This window comes from Rattus norvegicus, chromosome 4, assembly GCF_036323735.1.
Source record: "Rattus norvegicus strain BN/NHsdMcwi chromosome 4, GRCr8, whole genome shotgun sequence".
Classification (NCBI taxonomy): domain Eukaryota; kingdom Metazoa; phylum Chordata; class Mammalia; order Rodentia; family Muridae; genus Rattus; species Rattus norvegicus.
Window position 1 is genome coordinate 79,140,108 of NC_086022.1, and position 23,644 is coordinate 79,163,751.

General features: G+C 46.3%; 1 protein-coding gene across 3 annotated transcripts; it reads left to right on the forward strand.

Annotated features, from left to right (window-relative positions):
* The first annotated feature begins 3,018 nt into the window (after window positions 1-3,018).
* Window positions 3,019-22,598, forward strand: Aoc1 (amine oxidase, copper containing 1). Of its 3 annotated transcripts, none has more exons than NM_022935.2 (5): window positions 3,019-3,190; window positions 18,713-20,286; window positions 21,048-21,333; window positions 21,636-21,768; window positions 21,999-22,598. In NM_022935.2, the coding sequence occupies exons 2-5, from the start codon at window positions 18,717-18,719 to the stop codon at window positions 22,263-22,265; spliced, it is 2,256 nt and encodes a 751-aa protein (NP_075224.2). In that variant the 5' UTR covers window positions 3,019-3,190; window positions 18,713-18,716; the 3' UTR covers window positions 22,266-22,598. The 3 variants fall into 3 exon arrangements, with proteins under 3 accessions (NP_075224.2, XP_063142738.1, XP_006236533.1); XM_063286668.1 differs by lacking the exon at window positions 3,019-3,190 and adding an exon at window positions 16,163-16,322; XM_006236471.5 differs by lacking the exon at window positions 3,019-3,190 and having other exon boundaries at window positions 18,507-20,286.
* Window positions 22,599-23,644: the final 1,046 nt, after the last annotated feature.

The window sequence follows — 23,644 nt, forward strand, 5'->3', positions numbered from 1 at the left end:
CCAGTGTTGTGCTGGGCTTCTCAGAGGTTATGATAATATATTCTGGGGAAGATAATGAGGATGTCTCTCATGCCTTTCATGGCTATGAGAGTTCTAGACATCTCTTGTGCCCCCCAAGACTCAGGACAGTCAATTCGCCAATGCCAAATGCCCAACCTGGTTTGGTGGCATGTGTGACAGGGTGTCAGTTGGGACCTGGTACAGTCTTTCTCTAGGATCCCATCTTGCATTTAAAGCAAGTTCCTCCAGGCTTCTCTGGAACTGCAAACATCCACGGCATTTCCAATGTGGCTGCCATCATTTCAGCTCTCATTTTGCACGTTGTTTTGCTCTTCCCTTCTCTCCTGTGGGTCCTAAATGTTAAGGACACTGGAGGCCAAATCTACTAGCTTTATCTACATGGCCTGGGGTCCAAAATGTAATTTTTGGAGCTTCTTTCTTACACCAGGGGCTGAATGGGTGATGCAATCTTGCCCCATTAAGGCCTTTCCCTCAGGAGTTGTACAGTATAGTTAACCCACCTTTCCTTTCTCCAATAAGGGGCTTTATGGATTTTGTTCTCATATGCGTTCATTTCTCTGTATCGCACAAACATCTCACCTGCCTCCCTTCCATAGTCATTTCTTTGCTATGAGGGAAGCCAGCAGCAAGATGTGTGGGCAGGGAGCACCAGGGAGACTAGTCCTAGGCTTGTCTATGAAGGTGTTTCAGAAGGGGCTGGCACATGGGTCAGTGGACTGGGTCTGGAAGACAAGCTTGCAGTATGGGTGAGCTCTGTCCAATCAGATGGGGCCTAGCCAGGACAAAAGACAGTCGGTCCCTCTTGTGTTCTACTATGCTGGTCATGTCACTCCTGCATCTCCAGGATTCTGTAATTTTCCACTGCTCATGAAAATGGCCCTTTTAAGCAGTTACTTCCTCATGTTTCAAGATATTTTTCCTTGTATAAGATACGGATCAATAGCCTGCTTCATTTCTGACATCATTCTGAACCTGGCAGTTTTATCCCCATGTAAGTTGGATGAGAGGCTGGGGATAAGGGGTGAGCGCATTCTGTATACTTTCAACAAGAGAAGGAAGGGGCATACTTTTGTTTGCAGGGTAGGAATTAAGGGTTCAAGAACCTATTTATTGCTTCTTCTTGTGATAGGTCCTGTCTTCTTCATGGGGCGATCAGAACCACTTCCCAGCGGAGCCACTGGATAGAAGAGTGAGTCTCAGCAGTAAGGAGAAGCCACCAGCGACTAGACTGTGATGCTTACAGCTTAAAATAAGAAACTAGTAACTGTCAGTCAAGGTGTGCTCCAAGCCTGCCACACTCAGCCTGAAGAGCTATATCATAGGGACGGCTATTGATCTGACCTAATTCCCTGCTGTCTTGTTTTTCCTGCTGATGATATACCCATGCATCTAGAGGCCAGGAGTCAGGGTAGAACGATTTCTTTGCATTCTCCACCTTACATTTTTGAGACAGAATCTCCCATTGAACTTGGAACTCATCTATTGGGTAGACTGGCTGGCCAGCAAGCTCTCAGGATACCCCATCTCTACATCCACAATGTTAGGATTATAAGAACACATCACCATCCCCGATTTTCAGAAAGTCCTTGTGAGTGCCGGGGATCCGAACTGAGGTCCTCAACATGTGCACACAAGCACTTAACTGAGTCCCTCCCAGCCCCTTTCTCACATTTTCAGGTGTCAGTTGCTGACTGAAACATGGCTTTCTAGCAAGTCACCTGCTTCCTGAGGCCCAAATAGAAAGCAAATGTCGACCACCCTATCCAGCCTTGTTTTGTCCAGTGCAGCCTCAGATCCAGCACTGTACCATTTTCTTCCTAGAGAAAGACTCCTTGCTCTGGGCTGATTGCTTCAGCAAGTGGGAACCTTAAGTGGGATCAAGCTGAAAAAATGGTGAACTGGAAGAGGAAGAGTTACCTCAGCAAGATTGAGGCCCAGAAGCTATGATCTGAGACTTGGGCCTCTGAGGTGTGTTTGCTGTTGCTGCCTGTCTTCCTGATCCTCTCCTCCAGGTACCTGCTGACAATGGTCCTTCCTGGGCCCTCTGCATTTGGCCTTCTCTCCCTCACTGTCACCTCATCAACCCTCCTAACCTAACTACACTACCGTAAGAGCTGAGTCCCCTGCCCCTGTGCTGCTCCCCCTCCCATTCTTGATCTGCTGGATCTAAGGCAGGGCTGTCCATGCATTGGTCAGGGCTCAGCAGGAAATGGAAGCCTGGTACCCCAGTGAAAAGGATAGTGAGGTGGAACCCTGGCTTTTGGGGACATCCCCAAGCTCTCCTTACCAGGACCTGTGATGCCACATGAGGGCACTTCCCCAGGGATCCTGTCTTACACAAAGTGGAGGAACGTCACTGCTACACCAATAATATTAGAAATGGAAACTGCTGTGCAGACAGAGTGAGTTCAATAGCAAATGTCAGCCTAGAGGCCTTCCCCGTGAAGTGGGAGGGCCTGAGGGGAAAGAAGATGAGGAAGAGGTTTGGGGAGGGGATACGAGGAAGGTATGTAGAAGGAAAATGAGGAAAGTTTGAGGGGAAAACACTGAGAGATTCATCAGCCTCAAATCAGAAGAAAGAGCAGACCCTTCTGTCAGGGCTCCTGGAGTCATCCAGGGTCTACCAATCCTGCACTGCTCATGAAAGTGGTTTGTCTCAAGAGTCTTCCTTATGTCTTGAGATAATGTTTTTCTCATGTAAGATATGAATAAGTGTCCTGTTAACTTCTGGGCCTGTGGTGTTTTGTTACCCATGGTACGCTTTGTCCCTGTGACAAGAGTAGAGGCTAGGAAGGGATGGGGCAGGGTCATCCCATTCACTGCTGACGGTGGAGAAGAGAAACACATCTTCACTTTATAGACTATGAATAAGGGCTCAAGAATCTGTTTGTCATCCCATGAGGATCTCTGTCTATGCCATTCTGCCACATTCTTCCTCCTTAACCATTTTAAATCAAATTATTTTATGTGTTAAGGGTGTTTTGCCTGCACGTATATGTGCACTGGAGAGGCTAGAAAAGGGTGTCAGATCGAGTTGTGAACCACTATGTGAGTGCCAGGACTGAACCTTGGTCCTCTGGGAGAACAGCAACTGCTTTTAACCACTGAGCCATCTCTTCAGCCCCAATTTCCCCTTGATCTGAAGAAGAAAGAGCCAGGTCTCTAACAGGTAGGTTTGTGATGAAAGTAACATTTGGTGGCCGGGATACTCCACTGCGTTTGGCTTTGTAGACAGACCCCCTGAAGAGGTTAAATCTGAATGGGGGGTTATTCTTAAGTGGACACAGTGTCTCTAAGCCAACGCAGGTTGAAGGATTCATTCTCAGAAACATTAGTGGGAGTGGGCACTGGGACTATTATAGCTGCAGGTTACAATACCACAAATATGGCCGGAGCCTGCCTTGTAGGGGGATTTCTTCCTGAACACAGTCTCACTGGTGTCTTTTTCTGATAGCAGCCCTGTGCAGAGCCCCTTTTATGTTTGGTTTACTCCCTCTTCTTCATAGCATTGTGAGTTAGACCACTTTTCCACTCTACTTTCTCTCTGGGTTCTGAAGCCTAAGAGGCATCCGAGACCTGCCCAGCTTCCTTCTACCAGTCAAGTCCACCAAGGCTTCTTGGTGCCTGGAAGGAGCCCATTGGTGTCTTTAGTGTTTCCACACTGTCTGTTGTGTTGGTTTTCAGGAGGGGTCGGGGTCTCACTGAGCATGTGATTTCTGTTGGTTTTTTTGAGGACACCCCCTTCTCTTCAGCAGTCCTAGCAGCACACTAGTTACTCTGCGGTCCTCATGACCTCCTGGTCAGAAGTTGGGTGGCTCAGTGTGATTGACAGTGTCCTTTAAGAAGGTTCTTGAAACCATTTGGGCTCTGACTGACTGCATGGTGAAGCCTTTTTTTCTCCTCTCAGTCACTGACTACTAGCAAAGCTAATCCCACAAAGTTTTAAGTGAGAGTATCGGGTTTCACTTTTTAGCCTCTGTGATTTCTTGATATTGCAGACACTTTGAACTATAAAGTGAGACCAGGAGACAGTAGATCCTTTATGGAATCTCCTTTTTAAAAAAGTAAAAATTGTATGTGTGAGGGTGTTTTGCCTGCATATGTATCTGTGTACCATGTGTGCAGTACCCACAGAAACCAGTAGAGGATGTTGAGTCCTCCAGAACCGGAGTTACAAATGGTTGTTATTCACCATGTGGGTTCTGGGAATTGAACCCAGGTTCTCTGAAAGAGCAGCCAGTGTTATTAACCACCGAGCCATCCCTCCAGCCCCTGTGTCACTTTTTTCACTACATATTTATAAACAGTCCTCTTTACTGGAGGAATCATAGTAAACTTTAGAAGAAATTTCTCACTTTCAGACAAAATTGTAAATGACATTAAGTCTCATTTAGGGCTGTCACCACACAGAGGAGAGCAAGAGGCAGATCCTTGCTCCTGGTGAGCCTGGCAGTCAGCAAGACTCTCCTAAAGCTTGCACCTTTGAAGTCAGTCTTTACATCAGCACCTGACCCCAGCTGATCCAATTCACACACATTGAACCTGCTTGAACTCCCAGATGGCATTAGTTTGTCCCTAAGTCCTTCAGTTCTGTCCCTTTAAGAAAGACAGGCGGCTGAAGAGATGAAGTTGCCCTTCAAGGGCTTGCAATCTTTGGCCAGATGTTATCTCTAATTGCCACCAATCATTAACTGCTTGAGGGGAGGACTGTGCCTCAGATGCTGAGATCATCAACAGTAGGAAAGGACTAGATGCTGGCCATTCAGCATGGTCAGCCCAGGAGAAGGGGAGGCACACCCATGGTAAGCCTAGGAGAAGAGACGGTACACTCAACCACCATTTTGGTGAAACTTAAATCAAAGCCAGTGGCCTCAGCTAGGCATGGTGTAAGCCAACTTTGTAATCTAAGGCAAGAGAATTGCTACAAACTCAAAGCTAGCATGGGCCATTCATATAGTCTAAAAGGATGGTATTGCCTTAGCTTTTCTGCTCAAGGTTGTCATTTGTCTTTGTTCCCTGGGCACCTCTAAGTCATCTCTGTCTCCTAAGCCTCCACTGGGTGTCCTTACCTCACATTCCCAGAGCTCCTTGCTTTAGCTTCCCAGCATCCCCATTTCCCTAGCACAATGACACAAACCTCACAAAGTCCCTCACATCATGTCCTCAGAGCCCAGCACTCACGTCAGCTGTGTGCCTCTACGCCCATGTCTCCTTGCTCTTCTCCTCCTCCTTGGTCCCATCACACCCAACACAGCTCCTCTCTGTGGAGTCTCAGAGCTTCAGCAATCCACACCAGCGCACAGGTCTGGGAAGCACACTGGTGCGCTCTACACAGGCTCATTATAATGAGGTGGGAGAAGAGGGCGTGTGGGGTTGCATATGTAAACCTTGTATTTCCTGTGATTCAGAATATGAGCTTCTTTGGAAGTAGGCTCATTCCAGATGGGCTGTTTACAATGGAGTAGCATAGGTAATGGGCTAATGAGTGACTGGTGCCCTTAGACCATTAAAAAAGACACAGGCGCAGGACAGGACACCAGGAGAGGCGGGGGCTGGAAAAGTGCATCTATAATCCAAGGGAGAGAGAATGGCTTCCTAATATGGCCAATTCTCAAAGCTGGAAAGTGCAGGAAGGACCCAGCCCTTGGTCGCAGAGAGAATGTGGTCCTCACAATACTCTGATTTCAAGCTTTTGAACTCCATGGCTATGAAGGAATCTATTTTTGCTATTTTGTGGTCTGGAGAGAACTGTCAGTCCTACAGTCGGTTCTCCAGCACCTCTCCTGTTTCATCCTTTCTGTAACACAGCTGTGTGCTCCTTAGAGTAAAACCACAAATTCTGTTCACATGTCGAAGGTCTCTTCACGCATGCTGCACCACTCTTTGTCTTCTCCTTTCTCCAACCCTGCCAGGGTGAGACTGGTAGTGTTCCAACTCTCATTATCATGGATTCCAGTCCGAAGTCCAGCAGACACTCATTCCATCTTTCCTGACATCTGCTTATTTAATTATGAGCATCTGCTGCAGAACTGACCTGAACAACAACCTCAGAAACCCATACAAGGACCCATCCTGTGCGTCTCTCTCTCTCTCTCTCTCTCTCTCTGTGTGTGTGTGTGTGTGTGTGTGTGTGTGTGTGTGTGTGTGTGTGTATGAAGGTATCTGTGCCTGTATGTGTACAGGGATACCCATGTGTGTGTATGTGTATAGGGATACCCGTGTGTGTGTGTGTGTGTGTGTGTGTGTGTGGTATGTGTGTGTGTGTGTATGTGTGTGTGTGTGTGTGTGTGTGTGTGTGTGTGTGTGTGTAGGGATACCCACGTATGCGTATGTGTATTTGTTTGCTTATGCATGTGTGTGTGAAGGTCAGTAGGTGATCTCAGAGGCCATTCCTCAGGCACTTTCCTCCTTTCGTTTCAGACAGGGTCTCTGCTGGTCTGGAACGTCTCCAAGTAGGTTAAGCTGTCCCATAAACCACACAGGTCTCCAGTAAGCCGCATGGGTATCCTAACTGCCATCACAGGGATGATAAGCTCCACCAGACCTGGGTTTTCATGTGGACTTGGGGGATCCAAACACAGATCTTGTGGTACAAGTGTCTTAATGGTTGAGGCCCCTTCCCAAGTCTTACATTTCATATGTATGTACCTATATAGGCATGTATGTATGTACATGTAGAATAACATTAAAACCATTGTTAAAATCAGAGCAGCCAGTCACAAAAGATCACTTATGTGATTCAATTTATAGAAGACATCCATCTTGGGAGTTCTCAAGGGAAATCTCCTTGCATACTTACAAAGCCACTCTAAGGCTTCACCCATGGTGCATTTATTCTGTGCTCCTTGTATTAGGGACTCTTGTCTCTGGCAATGTTGTGCAGCTCTACTCTCAAAATTTAACAATCTATCCTGGAGGAAGACTTAAAAAAGCTAGAAAGCCAGACGGTGCTGGTGGGTGCCTTTAATCCCATCTCATATCTCTGTGAGTTGCCAGCTAGCCTGGTCTACAGAGCAAGTTTCAGGACAGTCAGGGATACATAGTGAAACCCTGTCTAAAAAAAAAAAAAAAAAGACTGGAAATTTACAAGGCTCAGGAAGCTCAGAAAGTTACAGCACTCACAAACCCATTCTTACAGTGATGCAGCTGTCTTTGAGTTGCCCATGCTCCTATAAGTAACCCCTCAGCCACATTCCTGTATGGAACTTCAATAACACCATTGATTCACCAAGGTCGTGTAGGGTAGAATTGGATGCAAACATTTGTTTGCATCTCCCCAGGAAAAGTCACACAACACAGGTACTGACTGAACTGGGACTGACAGACATTAAAAAAAAGGGGGGGGGGAGTCTAGGAAGAATTGTTGCACAGCCCCTATTATGGGTGGTAAGGCATGTAATGAGAACTGATGGATCCTACATGTAGTGAGAATCTGCAGGGACAATCCCAGTATGGCTACCTCCTATGGTAGTGGGAGAGTACATCTCCTTGTTGTAATGGCAGTTGCGTGCTCCTTATGATGAGTTACAGAACGTGCAGCAAGATAAAGCTGTCCCACAGTGGAACGTCCTTAAGGAGATAACCCTGGGAGGCCGTCTTCCTCTATGTGATGTGGAATGACATGTCTTCTTGAATGAGGTTTGGCGTGCAAGCAAGGGACATTTCCAAACCAGCTGGTAAACTAGAAAACATATTATCATTCCTGAAAGTTACACATTTGGGACAAGGTCACAATCAGGACTGTGACAACTATTGCTTGGTCTTTGATGCAGATGACATACATACAGCTGAGGCTTGTCTGCCTTCCCAGAAACGGCTTGTTTGTGTAAGGGAGGAATTACGAGAAAGAGCCATGAGGGTGGCTTGTGAGGAAAAGAGGGAAGAGGGAGGGTGAGGTGTGGGCTTGTCATCTCTTGTAGCCAGCAGAGTGTAAGGGGAGAAGTCAGACCTTGCCTCAGATCCATTTCTAGAACCATGAACCTTGGAATTTCCAGAAATAATCAGACAGTTAAGAGGACATAAGAGGAGAGGAAAGTGATACAATGCCCTTCACATCTATTGATGCAGTGGGGGTGGGGGGAATCCATAGTGCAGCAAACAGATAGAGGTGCAGATAAATGTCCAGCCTGGGAACTATGACAGGCAGGTATCACTCTGTGTCTCCCCATAAATGGGGAATTAAAGAACCCTCTATGACCATGTTATGGGCAGATGGGGTCTGTCTGAGTGCTGTGGAAGCACAGAGACAGTAGTTTAGAGACCCGTCCCTCCTTGAGTATCCCCTGTATCCCCTGAAACAATATAAAGAACTCAGTCCTGAAGGACTGGCTCACATGAGAGAGCGAGGACGCTTATAGCACTGGGAGAACTCCTTGTGAAAATTGGGGATTAGAAGGCAAGAGAGAGAAGACAATCATTACTGAGATTGTACAAGACACGGTATCTGATGGCCCATTCGTAGGTCTAGGTAGGAACATGTTCACAGAAAAACTAAGAAATGGAGTTGGTTAAGCAGGGAGTCTTAGAGTGTTAGAGTTACCGTTTATCACCCCAGGGTGGATCATGATCTTTATGAGGTGGGAGAGGCTCTGGCAGATCTGAATGGTTTACGCTAACATAAACCAGGTTCATAAAATACTGGAACAATCAAAAGGGGGAGAGAGAGAGAGAGAGAGAGAGAGAGAGAGAGAGAGAGAGAGGAAGAGAGAGAGAGAGAGAGAGAGAGAGAGAGAGAGAGAGAGAGGAAGAGAGAGAGAGAGAGAGAACGCAAGTAGACAAAGAGACCTGTCTGGCTCTCTCCCAGGCAAAGGTAGTGGCATTTGTGTGGAGTCAGAATTCCTTGAGGAAATATTGTCAAGAAGCGGAATTCAGTGCTTGTGAGACTCTGGAAATCTTCAATTGCAAGGAGTCCGTGAGAGTGGCAAAGGCGAAGGAGACTAAATGTATTCTAGGGCTACACAGTGGCCCCCAGAGTGTGTTGTGTGCCTTTCCCCTCTTCAGGAAAGTGTTCTCAGGACAGACAGTTTTCCTCCACCTCAAGCACTTCCAGCAGTAAAGTGTAGTCAGTGGAGAAGTGATGGTCACAGCCCTGGTCCAAAGTCTGTCAGGATCAGAGTCGGTGTCAGCAGCAGCCATGGAAGCAGCTACAGCCTCATCATCTCCAGTTGAGGCAGCCAGATGGCTCATGGGAAATGAGTGTAGGGCTGGCTCAGGTAGTCTTGCATCTATATTGTTGCTGCTCTTCTCATGGAGTGACTGGCAGAGGCCATGGAATCCTTTTATGCTGTGTTGGACCTTGCTAAGATTTCTGCTTTAGTATCCTCTTAGCCATCTGGGAACAGCGGGCATTCCTTTTTGGAATGGACAGCAGTTCTTCAGAGATCCTTTCCACTCACTGTGAGAGTCCATTATATAATGCTAACCTCCGTGGCACAGCCATATACACTGGCAAGAGTGAGAGTCATGAAACTGCACAGCTGCTTGACACAGTTCCCGCAAAGCTCAGCAGAATGCCGCAGTCACTGTCCTTCCATCGCTAACACTTCGGTTTGGTCTCTGCATGTTGCATTCTTGGGGACTTTCTGCATTACGAGTCAACTTATGTCTTTTCCTGAGAAAAATTGTGACTCAATCTCTTTTAGGAAAATCCTAAAAGTAACTTTATCTGGCCACTATTTGGAAGTCTTCCTTTTGCCCTGGAGATCGTTAAGCACAGACAAGCATGTAGCTAGATGAGGCCATTACTCCAGGAATTGTCTTGGGTCTCTGCCCCTGAGCAAACTCAAACAGTGTAATTGGTGCAGGGTAAACAGAAACAAACAACAAACTCTGACTGGCCAGGAGAATAGGTTACAGATTCAAGGTCTTTTTATTATAGACCTAGAGGTCTCCAAAAATGTAGTTTAAAAGTAGAGAGTTATACAGGATACACTTCTAAAGGAATAAAATCAGGAAATAAGAGGTTGACTAAAATAAACTTTTTCTACTTCATCTCATAGGTGATGAAACATATAATAAAAGAAGATAGGATTGGTATTTATTGTTCATAAAAAGACTGCTTCAGATATTCTCTGTCTGTGCAGACGCTTTAAAAAAAGCAAACACCGCCCAACTTAAATCAGGCTTCTGCATAGTAAATGTGTTTGCTTTGGAGGGGACATTCTTTAGGTTCTTTAAATTGGAGTTCTAGGGCTGATAATAGCAAGAATAATTGGTTCTATTTGCATTTTCTGATTATAACTGAACTTAACCCTGGACATGTAATGAAAAGCCAAACACATATTCTCTACCACTTGGATAGACATTAGTCAGACTTTGTTCTGTGAAACTTTTATAAGAAGCACCTGGTTCCTAGTCAGTCAGAGCAGCAGAAATGACCTGATTGATAGCTAGCAAGTCAGCTCAGAGATTCCCTGACCATCGTGCCTGGCTCCCTCCCTCCCCTAGCCCATTCCTCATCTCTTCTGCAGGTCACTCTGTCAGCAAAGACCCTCTGACTCTCCTCTCTGTGCTGGTGAAGGTCTTCTTAGAAAGTCCCCATGTATTTGAATGTCATAGAGAGTTGAAAAAGCACCTGGAGAGACATTAAAATTAGCAACACTGAGCCAAAACGTGAATGGGAAGGGACGCTCCCCAAAGCTCCTGAAGTGGTTGAGAAAAGATGCCAGTGCCCAGCGGTATAAAGTGCTGGAACAATGCGAATGGTAGAGGTGTAACTGTTAAGGTCTGACCCCACCTCCAGCCTAGCTGTAGCCATCTTGTTCCATGCCTGACAGCCATTTTATATTTTTGCCGTAACATGCCTGCCAGTCATTGACACAGAAAATTAACTTGACTCAGAGCAGGGTCATGCTGATCACATACCCTGTTGTGTTCTGTATGATCTGAGGCTTGCTAATCTTACAAAATTCCACAAAGCTTCACGTAGGACCCATCAAATTAAATGTCAGTGTGACCCGTTAAGTCTAAAATGGCTTAAGTCAGAGCTGACCACAGGGCTGCACTTCCTGCACCTGCGGATGATCTCATTGTGGGTTTTTTCCTTTATGAGCTGACAGAGAAATTTATTTGATGTCACAGTTTCAGATCCAATTCCAAACTAAGTTCCTTGTCTGACTAGAATTGAGGTATGCATTCAATAAATCATCCCTGTCTGACTGAGGAAGAAAAGAGATACCAGTACCAAGGATAGTCTACCTCTCTAAGTATCCTGGCCAGGGAAACTCCTGAGGTCTCCACACCACACAGCCTATGGCCACTACTGCTGTTTATACTGCATAACTAGTTAAGTCCCTATTGCTGAAGACACCACATGCTTTTGCTATAGGGCAGAAACCTACTGGGTCTGAGCTGTATGCTCCTCCTGCCATGGCTGGTTCTACAGTCCCAGAAGGCACTGCACCTGTTACTGGGAAGAAATTTATTACCAACAGTTGCTTAGCTATGGACCCTGAATGCTGTAACGCCAACGTTCAAAACAATATATCTGCTGGTGCGGTAATGGAACAACTATTGTGGATACAAACAACTGCTTGGTCATTGGATTTAAGGCCCACTATACAGGAAGTAACCATACTAGGTACTGTACTCCAGAACAAAGATCTGTAATTCGGGGTGTTAAAGGCCTCAGTGGGGAGACCTCTGCTACAGCTTTATTAAACAGATGTGATGCACCTGGCAGATTGCTTTCTAAGCACTTGCATTTATCCCCCAAAGATTATCATCCTTGGTCATTACAAGAAAAGATCTTCCCCCAATAGGTGGTGGTTACTGCACATATTAATAACCACTCAAGCTGCTGAGAATAAATGGCTATCGTCATGCTATAATGCCCAATGCTCAACCAGAAATGGAAGGAAATAATTGGAACTTTATATCCCACCCCCACCCCACCCAACCCCCAAGACACAGGTGACATATCAGAAGAAAGAGTGGAAAGAATGGAGGAGTTAGAGGAAGGGGTCGTGAGTTGGGAGTTGAATGGTTATTTCCTCCTAATTGAAGTATTCCCTATTGGAAGGAGGAGGGAAGCTCATAAAACCTAGGAAGCTAACAAAACCTGTAAGGCTCAGGAAGTTCAGAAAGTTATAAGACCCCTCCCCAGGGTTAATTAACAGGAAGCAGCTGCTGGAGAGGAAGGTGGTCCTCCAGTGTAGCTTCTTATGGACAGGCAGAGAGCCAAGGATGTATCTTTCATGAGTTGCCTTTGAGTTACTTATGTTCCTTTAATTAACCCCAATAAACTCATTGGTTGGCCAATCTAGACTGAGGTGGCATGTGTTTAAACTCTAGGCATTTTATTATTGATCCACATGTGTTTTGGTTCTTTAAAATGTGCCCAGTGGCTTTGTGTGCATCATTTTCATGTTAATCTGGCAGCGCCATGGTCAGCCATTCAGCCTGCTGCCTCTCAGATCCTAAGCTCCTCTCCTGTGGGTTTCCGAGTGGACACTTTGTGTCCACAATTGCATGGAGACTCCTGTGCCTGTGATGAGCCCCAACAAACTCCAGTTCCCCATCTCTACAGCAGCTGGGGTCCATGCCCACTTCTGAACCTGCCAGGACCTCTACCATATACACCAAGAAGCAGAATTGCTTATCTGCAGGACACGCACACAGTAACCTCAGTCTATATACCCTGCTTACTGCACTCCAGAACATCCGTACCAACTCTGCCCACTCTCCCACAAGTTGTCCCTGAGGTTCCTGTCTCCTATACATCTATGGCAATACTTGGCATCCTCCAGCTATCCAATTTCTGCCATCACTGGATATTTACTTAGGTCTCATTGTTGAATGCTTTGGATTTTTTTCAAATGGCTACATTTACTCTTGAGCCCTTTCTGTTTCCTCTCTTTTAAGTGACCTTTGAGAGTCTTTACCCAGGACTCCATAGAGATTGTTATCTCTGACTGATTTGCAAGCATCCCTTGTGTATTCTAGATATCAGTTTACTCATGGTTTTAAAAGCCTGCTCATTGGAGCAATCATTACATGAATCACTCCTTTAAAGAATGCACACCAGCAGATTGTGATATGTGACAGATACTTGCAACCATCAGCAATTTTAGAACATTGTTCTAATCTCAAAAATGGATAATCATGCTTGTTATATCTTCATACCCCATCTCAAGCCCTCATCAACCAACACACTTCTAATCTGTTCTCCAGATCACGTCTGTTCTGGAGATGATGGCTTCTCTGGACACCTCCTATAAATAGAACCATCTAATCTATGACTTTCTTCAAATGGCTTCTTTCATTTAACACAGTGGTTGTAATATCAAGTGATGGTATAGCCCATAACAGGGCCTCATTCCTCTCTGTGGATGAATAACTGTATCAGCTGTTAAGCATCTAGGTTTCTACTGCTAATACCGTTGTAAACATTTATGCACAAGTTTTTGCCAATATATGTTTTTGTCTTGAGTATTTATCTAGCAGTGTAATTTCTAGGTCATATGGAAAATTTATGTTTATACATGTTTTCCAAAGTAACTGCCCCATTTTATGCTACCAGAAACTACATAAGGGTTGAGATTTCTCCCTGTCTTACCAACATTTGTTAATGAGTCATATTTTTCAGTTCTACATATTTCATTGCAATTGTCTATATTTTATCTGATTTGACACACAGTAATTGTAAATATTATGAAACAGAGGTGACATCTATTGTAATATGCATGCAGTATGTAATGATCAGTAAAGGTGGTATGGCTGTCATCTCAGATATTTGGCATTCGTATTGAGAAATTTCCATCATTAGAACTGAAAGGCCTTATGTTCAGTGAAAAGAGCCAAGCACAGAAATACAGATTCTCTGCGCTTTCACTTATGTGTGGAAGTCAAAAAGTTGCTCATTGATATCGTAAGAATAGAGACTAGAGCTGGGTGTTATGTCCCATGTCTTAAATCCCAGTCCTCGGGAGGCAGAAGTAGACGGATCTCTGTGAGTGTGAGGCCACCCTGACCTGTAGAGCTGTTCAGGGCTACATAGTGAGACCCTGTCTTTCTAACACTATTAGAGAGGAGATGATTGGTGAACAGAGCCTAGGAAAGGGTGGGATGTAGAGAGGAGAAGACTGGCGTGTTTAAAGATGCAGTTGGGTAAGCAGAATAACATTCAGTGTTCTATAGCACAGCCAGAAGACAGTAGTTAATGGCAGTAAACTATTTCCAAGCAACAGAGGCGTTTGAACCTGTCCTTACATTGATGTGCACTTCTCTGGTCACTAAAGTGGACAAGATGTTTTCTATAGATAAATATCCACTCAAATACTTGCCTCTTTTAAATGAAAATCCATTTTTGTTTTTAATTCTGTGCATGTGTGTTAGGGGATGGTAGATTCACATGAGTGCAGAAACCTGAAGAGTCCAGAGGTTTCTGATTGCCTGGAGCTTGGAATAGCATAGATGCTGGGAATCAAACTCAGGTACTTGGCAAGAGCCGTGCTTTCTCTTAACCTTCAAGCCCCTCTCCAGCACCATTTGCTCATTTCAAATAGAATTATCTGTCCTTCTTCCATTGCTGCTGCCATTCTACGTATCTGTTGTGGCCACTAGATTTTTGAGCTTTGGGGTCATTGTTAAGGCTCCCATATCAAACCAAGTGTTAAGATCTACTCTGTGCTTTGTTCTAATAGTTTTATGGTTCTGATTATATTTAGGTCTTTGATCCATTTCAAATTCATGTTGGTATGAGGTGTGAGGTATCTGACTGTATGTGACTGTATATGACTGTATGCAACTCCTCCCATCACTTATAACCTACGCAAGTATCTTCTCCTGCAACCAACTATTTTTCTTTATACAAGTAAGAGAGGTTAGATTTTCTACCATTGGGTTGTTCCTGGAACCGTCTTCTGATCAAGGAGTTCTCCTTAGCTCTCTATAGTTGATCTCACAAAGGAGAATTCCTAACTCTAAAGACAGAAACTTTCATTTTTCACGGTAGCCATCACTGCTGTGGTAGTTATAGCTATCTTACTCGAAGTCCCTATATTGGCCGACTGTTTTCTTCTTTCTTTATCTAGTCGCCAACAGATCCTGCAATGATTTGCAAGGGAAGCGCCGGGAAGAAGAGCGACAAGGCCCACAATAGCCACATAAACATGAGTGTGCCACAACCTAGCTTTTCTGAACACTGCCAGGTTCCCAGAGTGCTGGAAAAATCTCTTTTCATTAGGCTCAACTAGGCAGTTTCTCTCTTCAAATACCTCCCTCTTTGATTCCAAGTTCTACAGACACATCCAATTCTTTTTTTGCTGTGGGTGACTCTCCTTACCACCCCCACTTCATTAGCATCTGCTTCCTGTTAAGAACTGACCAGAGCTCCCTTTATGGCAAATGGAAACTATCATAGGAAGCTACAACTGGACACAATGCAGAGATCAATAGATTGTGCCTTGCATCTGTGGCTTGGGGAACATCACGTAAGAGGGGGCGGAAAGATTCTTAGAGCCAGAAAACCAACAAGCCTGATGAAAAACAATCTCTCCTAGAAATGGCTGCACACAAGGCCAGAACAACGGTTATACTAATAGACATGCTTATGTGGAAGGGGGAAAGTTTCACAGGATTCCACCCTAAGACAAAGGATTATTATAGATAACTATAATAATTGCTGAGAGAGGGAGAATTAGCCTCCCCCAGGGGGTCTCCCTTATTCATCATCTAGTAGAAAATGGTTATCCCTGAAACTGTATACTTTTAAATAATAAAATTGGACTCAGCAGTTTGCTTGTTTGTGCATAAATATATACATACATATGCATTATGTAACAATCATAATAAAAAAAGAGTCTATCAATTTGAGATTGGGGAAAATGAGAGGGGTTGAAGGGAAGATACCTGGAAGGTAACAAAGGGTGAAGGGAAGAGTCAAATGATGTAACTCTATTTTAATTTAAAGTGTGTGTGTGTTTGTGTGTCCATAAATAAATAACAAAGGTGAAAACACTGGCTAGTAAATGTCTTCTTAGCTTTCACTCTAAATATCTGAGCATGACACTATATTAACAAATTATGATGTTTACACAGCGTGGAACAGAGAAAGCCACAGACTGTTCTTGCGACAGGTAGCCACCTGTTAAAGGGGAAATTACAGGGAAATAGTCCAAGGACACTTGTACTTCAGCCAGAAGCACCTAGCACCTTTCCAGGGAGGAACCCCATGGGCTATAGGTCCCCAGCTGGGTTGACCCTCCCTGTGGGGCGGGGTCCAATACCTTCAAGAAGACTTCTGGGGTCAGTGGCCAGGAGCAAAGTCTGGAAGCCGGGGAGCCACGGAGCAGAGCACACAGGTGGGTTCTGACGGAACACCAAACAGGTCAGAAAGGGGCAAGAGCAAGGTAACAAGGCACAGTGTGAGGAGTCGGGTTCAGGATGACAGAGAGGGAGGAGACCCAGGAAGTTCAAGAGCCCAGAATGGGCTGCCGTCAAAGGCAACTCCGGGTGAGAGAAGAGGGCCCTGTAAAAAGGTGGCTGGCACCCCTCCCATCTGAAGTTGGAAGGGTCAATGGCTGCCAAGTTCTCCCTTGCCTCTATGGCTCTGCTGGAGGCCCCTGCTTCACACTGTGCATGCGACTTCAGAAGAGAGGACTCTAAATATCTGCGGCATTGCCTTCCTACTGGCTAAAGCAAAAACACATTTGGTGATAAGAGGTTGTAAAGAGGGAAGCCTGGCATAGAGGGCATGAAAACACCAGGAACACACAATACTTACATTAAGATTCCAGACCCACCTTCCGGATAGCTGGTTGGTAGAGGGAGGGGGAGGAATATGGAGAGCTTGGAGGATTTGGTGGTAAGGACAACAGAGTATTCATGTTCAGCAACATCATGGTGGCAGGTGCCTGTCATTACATGTCAGGTTCCCCTGGAGGCACCATCTGCTCTGGGTGTTAATGGGGTGTCCCTGAGGCTCAGTTGTCACACATGGGACACTCTGGTGGGTGCTGATAGCAGAGGAGGCTGGGGGAAGGGGCAGGGGACAGGGCATGTGGGGCAGTGTTCTATACTTGGTCAAGGTAGCTACAAAATTAAAAACACTGTCAAAATTGAATTCTAGGACTGAGTCCAGTTAGAGGGCCAGTGGAATGTCTGAGTAAGACTCCAAGTCCTGCCTGAACCTCCTGGTGTCACTGGAAGACATAAAGCAGTTCCTCTGTTGAGAAATACCACTGCAAGGGGCTTTCCTACAGGTCAGGTTAGAATCTTGGGAAATCAGAGCTCACAACAATGACAGAAGCCAACATGTGGCTTTGGGAACTTTGCACATAACAGGGTCTGACAGCTTCACCTCTGGGTACAAGGGAGTGCAGAGAGATAGACGCTTAAGACTCCTAGACTCCAAGAGCCCCTGCCCTGCATGCATGCACAAATATTTTCCTGGTGACTTGGAGACAAGGTTAGGGGGTAAAGAGCTTGACTATGTCCTCACCACAGAGGAAAGAACAGCTTATTTCTGACTTGCTGCCCGGGATGCCTAACTGGGGAGCTTCTTATAGCCTTCGATGGTTAAGAAACCACTATACACATACTACAATGAGAGGCCAGAGAAAGTGGGCAGGGCTGTGCCTGTGTTCCCCCACATGCTTTTCAGTGTCTACCATCCCAATGTGCTGTGGTTCAGACTGCATCATTAAGGGCTTAGTTTAAAGGAAAAGATTCGCTAACACCTCAGGTGTTCCCGGAAAGGCAGATTTGTTCCAGATTTTTTACTTAATATCTGATTCACTTTCTGGGAAAAGCTTAGAGTAGAGCGTGATGCTGTTGTCATTTCCATCTCACAGTTGAGACCTAGAGGAATTTAAGCCAAGATCATACAAGTTGTCCTTATGATGCCATTTACCAGGATTCGAACCCAAGACAAACCCAAGCGCCTGCACTTTAAACACCTACACTAAGTCTTAAATAGTGGCCCCGAAAGGGTCCTTTATTGTTGGAGAGATAACGTGGATGATAGAACTTGCTCAGCAAGTGCAAGAATCTGAGTTTAATCCCACAACCTACATGAAACTTCAGCAGCCACGCTTGTGATCACACTGTCCGGGAGGCAGAGACAGGAAAACCATGGAGCTTGCTAGATGGCAAACCTAGTCAGATCAGTGATTTTTCAGGTGAAGCTCAGAGAATTTGTCTTACAAGGAGCAAAAAGAATGAGGAGTGAGGAGAAAAGCACTGGAATTTGACTTCTCCCCTATACATGAAAGAATACAAGGCACACGCACATACACACACACTCTTACACAGATAAACACACATACAAACAACTTCCTGAAAGGTGATTCTTTTGCAATGAGTATAACCTCTCTTCCACAAGGATACAGGGCTTTGTAGCACTTGAGTTTCAGTTCTTGGGCTGCTATGACTCATATCCAGGGCTGAGGAAAATGTTCCTCTTTTGAAATAAACTGCCAGAAAGACCCACATATGGGTATGTGTGCAGACAAGAAAGTCAGTAGGAGTATAAAAGGTAAACAGAAGAGAAGAGAAGCCAGTGGATGCATGGCAGAGGACCAGATAGCACTAGGAACTTTGAGTGAGGAGGACCCAGAGATCTCATCTCCGCTGCCTTCTGTTTGAAAGCTGGTGGAAAGAGCGTATTAGGGCTGAGGGACAAGTTTCTGTGAGGCGCTCAGTAAGTTGAGGGTTATGCTCCAGTCCTCTCCTCCCCTCTGCTGTGTTTCAGAGCTATGAGGCTTGCACAAATGTGTCTGGCCTTCGGCTGGGCAGCTGTCATATTGGTTCTACAGACGGTAGACACGGCATCTGCTGTGAGGACTCCTTATGACAAAGCGAGGGTATTTGCAGACCTGAGCCCCCAGGAGATAAAGGCTGTTCACAGCTTCCTGATGAACAGGGAGGAGCTGGGGCTGCAGCCGTCCAAGGAACCGACTTTGGCCAAAAACTCTGTGTTTCTCATTGAGATGCTACTGCCCAAGAAGAAGCATGTGTTGAAATTTCTGGATGAAGGAAGAAAAGGTCCTAACCGGGAAGCTAGGGCTGTCATCTTCTTCGGTGCCCAGGACTACCCCAATGTCACTGAGTTTGCTGTGGGGCCCCTGCCACGGCCCTACTATATTCGAGCACTATCCCCCAGGCCAGGGCACCATCTGTCCTGGTCATCCAGGCCCATCTCCACAGCAGAGTACGACCTCCTCTACCACACGCTGAAGAGAGCCACCATGCCTCTGCACCAGTTTTTCCTTGACACCACTGGCTTCTCATTCCTAGGCTGTGACGACCGATGCTTGACTTTTACTGACGTAGCTCCACGTGGTGTGGCGTCTGGTCAGCGTAGAAGCTGGTTTATTGTGCAGCGCTATGTGGAAGGCTATTTCCTTCATCCTACAGGGCTGGAGATCCTATTGGATCATGGGAGCACAGATGTCCAGGACTGGAGAGTGGAGCAGCTCTGGTATAACGGCAAGTTCTACAACAACCCAGAGGAACTGGCTCGGAAATACGCAGTTGGAGAAGTGGACACGGTGGTCCTCGAGGACCCACTGCCCAATGGCACAGAGAAGCCCCCACTCTTTTCTTCCTACAAACCCCGGGGGGAATTCCATACACCAGTCAATGTTGCTGGCCCCCACGTTGTCCAGCCCAGCGGCCCCCGATATAAACTAGAGGGCAACACTGTGCTCTATGGAGGTTGGAGCTTCTCTTATCGGCTAAGATCCTCTTCTGGGCTGCAGATCTTCAATGTGCTCTTTGGAGGTGAGCGTGTTGCCTACGAGGTCAGTGTGCAGGAGGCTGTGGCACTGTATGGAGGACACACACCTGCAGGCATGCAGACTAAGTACATTGATGTTGGCTGGGGCCTGGGCAGTGTCACTCACGAGTTGGCCCCTGGCATTGACTGTCCAGAGACTGCTACTTTCCTGGATGCCTTCCACTATTACGACAGCGATGGCCCTGTCCATTATCCACATGCTCTGTGCCTCTTTGAGATGCCCACAGGGGTGCCCCTGAGGCGCCACTTTAACTCAAACTTTAAAGGTGGCTTCAACTTCTATGCGGGTTTGAAGGGATATGTGCTGGTGCTACGGACGACATCAACTGTCTATAATTATGATTACATCTGGGATTTCATCTTCTACTCTAACGGGGTGATGGAGGCCAAGATGCACGCCACTGGCTATGTCCATGCGACCTTCTACACTCCTGAGGGACTGCGCCATGGCACTCGCTTACAAACCCACCTGCTTGGTAACATCCACACCCACCTGGTGCACTACCGTGTTGACATGGACGTGGCAGGTATGATTCACTACCGGACTCTCTTTCCGGCAGCCAGCTGCTTCTCATTCTCACTCCACAGGGGATGGGCTGAGACCATCTGAGTCCCATCGGTGTTCTTTCTGTCTGCTTCCTAACAATATGAGGCAGCATGTGTCCCTGAGGCAGGAAAAGTATCCTAGGGTTACCCTGTATGTGGGATGCGCATGCATTGGGCTCAGTAGGTTGGTCTATGTGGAGTGAGGAAGGGGTAAGTGTCCAGGTAGGTAACAGATTCTGAAACCTCCTACTTTGAAACGGAGCTGAGTGCCTTCTGAGGTCGCTCAGTGTCTTTCATGGATTAATGAAGTCAGCACAGAATGGCATCAGGGATGTGATGGCTGGTGTTAGATTTGATAGCAGAGTAATGCCACCGAGACCAGATAAATGGCTTCCTCCCATTGGGTCTCACTTGACTTCAGGCCCATATTATACTGACAGTCCTTGGGACTGCACAAACTGTGCCCCATGGTTCAGACCACAGAAAATGTTTCAGAGCACAGCTCTCCATGTACCACATGCCTTGGCTAACCTGAGAACTGGCCTCTACCGCCCCTGGTTTCTTTTCCTTTGTGACTGCCATCTCCATGCTGTCCCATCACCCAGTCAGTGCCTGCTCTCAACAGTGCATCTTCTTTACTGCTGGCCGTGGTCTGGGATAGACATCCGACGAACAGCGAAGTTTCTCTTCCCATATTTGAGCCTCACCCTCTGTTTCCTCTGGTGCCCCTCCCCCACCCCAGGCACCAAGAACAGCTTCCAGACACTGACGATGAAGCTGGAAAACCTCACCAATCCCTGGAGCCCAAGTCACTCCCTGGTCCAGCCCACACTCGAGCAGACCCAGTACTCCCAGGAGCACCAGGCTGCATTCCGCTTCGGACAGACTCTGCCCAAGTACCTGCTCTTTAGCAGCCCCCAAAAGAACTGCTGGGGTCACAGGCGCAGCTACCGCCTGCAGATCCATTCTATGGCTGAGCAGGTGCTGCCACCAGGTTGGCAGGAGGAGCGGGCTGTCACTTGGGCCAGGTAAGGAGACCCTTGAAGGGACTCCCTTCAGTGATTGTGTGTGCCTGGGTGCTGTGTGCTTTTTTCCTCCGGGCTCTGAGCTTGTGTGTGCTTGTGGGTGTGTGCTCTTCTGCACTTGGGGAGCAAGGGGTGGTACCCACAGAGCTCCTGGCCCTTGAGTGCTGATGGACATTCTTGAAGACTCCCAGGAGATGATCATCATCTGTGGAAGCAACAACTTCCCTATCTTTAGTCCCAAACGTGCTCCCTGGAAGGGACCCAAAGGCAGCCCCAGTGTCCAGGGTGACTTCTCTTATCTGCAGGTATCCTTTGGCTGTAACAAAGTATCGGGAATCTGAGCGCTACAGCAGCAGCCTCTACAACCAGAATGACCCCTGGGATCCCCCCGTGGTCTTTGAGGAGTTCCTTCGGAACAACGAGAACATTGAAGATGAGGTACTGTTCATCCCACCCTCACGCCTCCCCACCTCAGGCCTTGTGGTCCTAGAATTATGGTTTTTCTAGTGTATGTTAAGTTCAGGGTCATGATCGAGCTGCCCATCTCTCCAATGGGACTGAGAGTCTCTGAAAGTTTGTAGACACATCTTTAAAGCCAAGTCAAAGTGGCCTTGGATGGCTGATACCCAGCACTGTCCTACCCACTAATGCCTTTGTCTCGCCCATAGGATTTGGTGGCCTGGGTGACAGTGGGCTTCCTGCACATCCCTCACTCAGAAGATGTCCCCAACACAGCCACACCTGGAAACTCTGTGGGCTTCTTGCTCCGGCCCTTCAACTTCTTCCCAGAGGACCCATCCCTGGCTTCTAGAGACACTGTGATAGTGTGGCCCCAGGACAAGGGCCTCAACCGTGTCCAGCGCTGGATCCCTGAGGACAGGCGCTGCTTGGTGTCTCCTCCTTTCAGCTATAATGGGACCTACAAGCCTGTGTGATGGGTCAGACCCCAGCCTCTGCAGCACAGCCCCAGAGCCTCACAAAGACAGGGAAAACAAACAAACGAAACTTCTGTCTCTACCCTGTATGCTACCTTTTAGCTCTACTCGTGTTTCATTACCATACCTGCCACAGACTTCCAAGACCATTGCAAAGGAAGGACCACAATTTTCTGCCGGTGGTTCGGTGGTTTGGAGGGTGGTGTTTTTTAAATATTTGAGGTGTTTATCTTCCTATCAGGAGACTTTAGAGAAATTGTCTCACCTCAGTGATGGGAGGGAGTAAGGAAACTGTCATATGAAAATCTAATAAAATGACACCTTTGCTCTTTAGACATCAGTCGAGTGTCTGAGGTTTACCCCATGATCTCTTTCTAAACACACACACACACACACACACACACACACACACACACACACACACACACTTTGATTTGTTACAGTTTTGTCTGTAAAAAGTCTAGGGACACACAATGCCAGTGTGCTGATAAAAACAGATTCCATCCTTCTCTTTGTTATGAAGGAAAACATTGCTGTACTTGGCTTAGAAGAGCGTTTCAAAGAGCTCACAGATAACAGGGTTATAAAATCCAAAGGGCAAGCAGGTCCTGTGAACGACTTCTTCCCCCATGCCAGCAACCACGTGTGTGTGTGTGTGTGTGTGTGTGTGTGTGTGTGTGTGTGTGTGTGAGAAAAGCAGTCACACATGGACTATGTTGGTGAATGCTGATCATGGGGGAGGTTTGTGAAAGCCCAGCTGATACAGGCTGCTTTCTATGCCTTCAGTTCAACTGTGTTATGAATCTAAATTGTTCTAAAAACAAAATTTTGTGGGGGAACCACATTCCACTAAGGAGCATTAGGTAGCTAATGGTTGCAGGGGGAAGAAACAGTCATACTCACTGATGGTGTAAACACTGGTAAGTTACACTTGCTCAAGTAAATAATCCCCAACCCATGCCCAGGAAAACAACCCAAGAAAGTCAAGTGGGCTACAAAAAGGAACAATGAATGAATGAATGAATGAATGAAGATATGAAAGTAAAGGGGATTTGTTATGAAGGAGTTTGGCATGAGGGTAAGAGGATAATAAGGGAGGTATTACCAAAGGATAAAATTATGGAAGAAAAATGTTAACTTTTTAAAAAATTTATATCATTATTATAATTATAACATAGTTATTATGTTATAATTATATATTATGCTACATATTTGTATATGTTTATATATATAAATATGTATGTATACATATATATGTACACTGTTGCTGTCATCAGACACACCAGAAGAGGGCATCAGATCCCATTACAGATGGTTGTAAGCCACCATGTGGTTGGTGGGAATTCAACTCACGACCTCTGGAAGGGCAGTCAGTGCTC

Excerpts from the sequence above, each read along its gene's own strand:
- Aoc1 (NM_022935.2), top strand. The coding sequence starts at position 18,717 with ATGAGGCTTGCACAAATGTGTCTGGCCTTCGGCTGGGCAGCTGTCATA. Across the intron at positions 21,334-21,635 it reads CGGGCTGTCACTTGGGCCAG|GTATCCTTTGGCTGTAACAA; the intron begins GTAAGGAGACCC and ends TCTTATCTGCAG. Across the intron at positions 21,769-21,998 it reads ACGAGAACATTGAAGATGAG|GATTTGGTGGCCTGGGTGAC; the intron begins GTACTGTTCATC and ends TCTCGCCCATAG.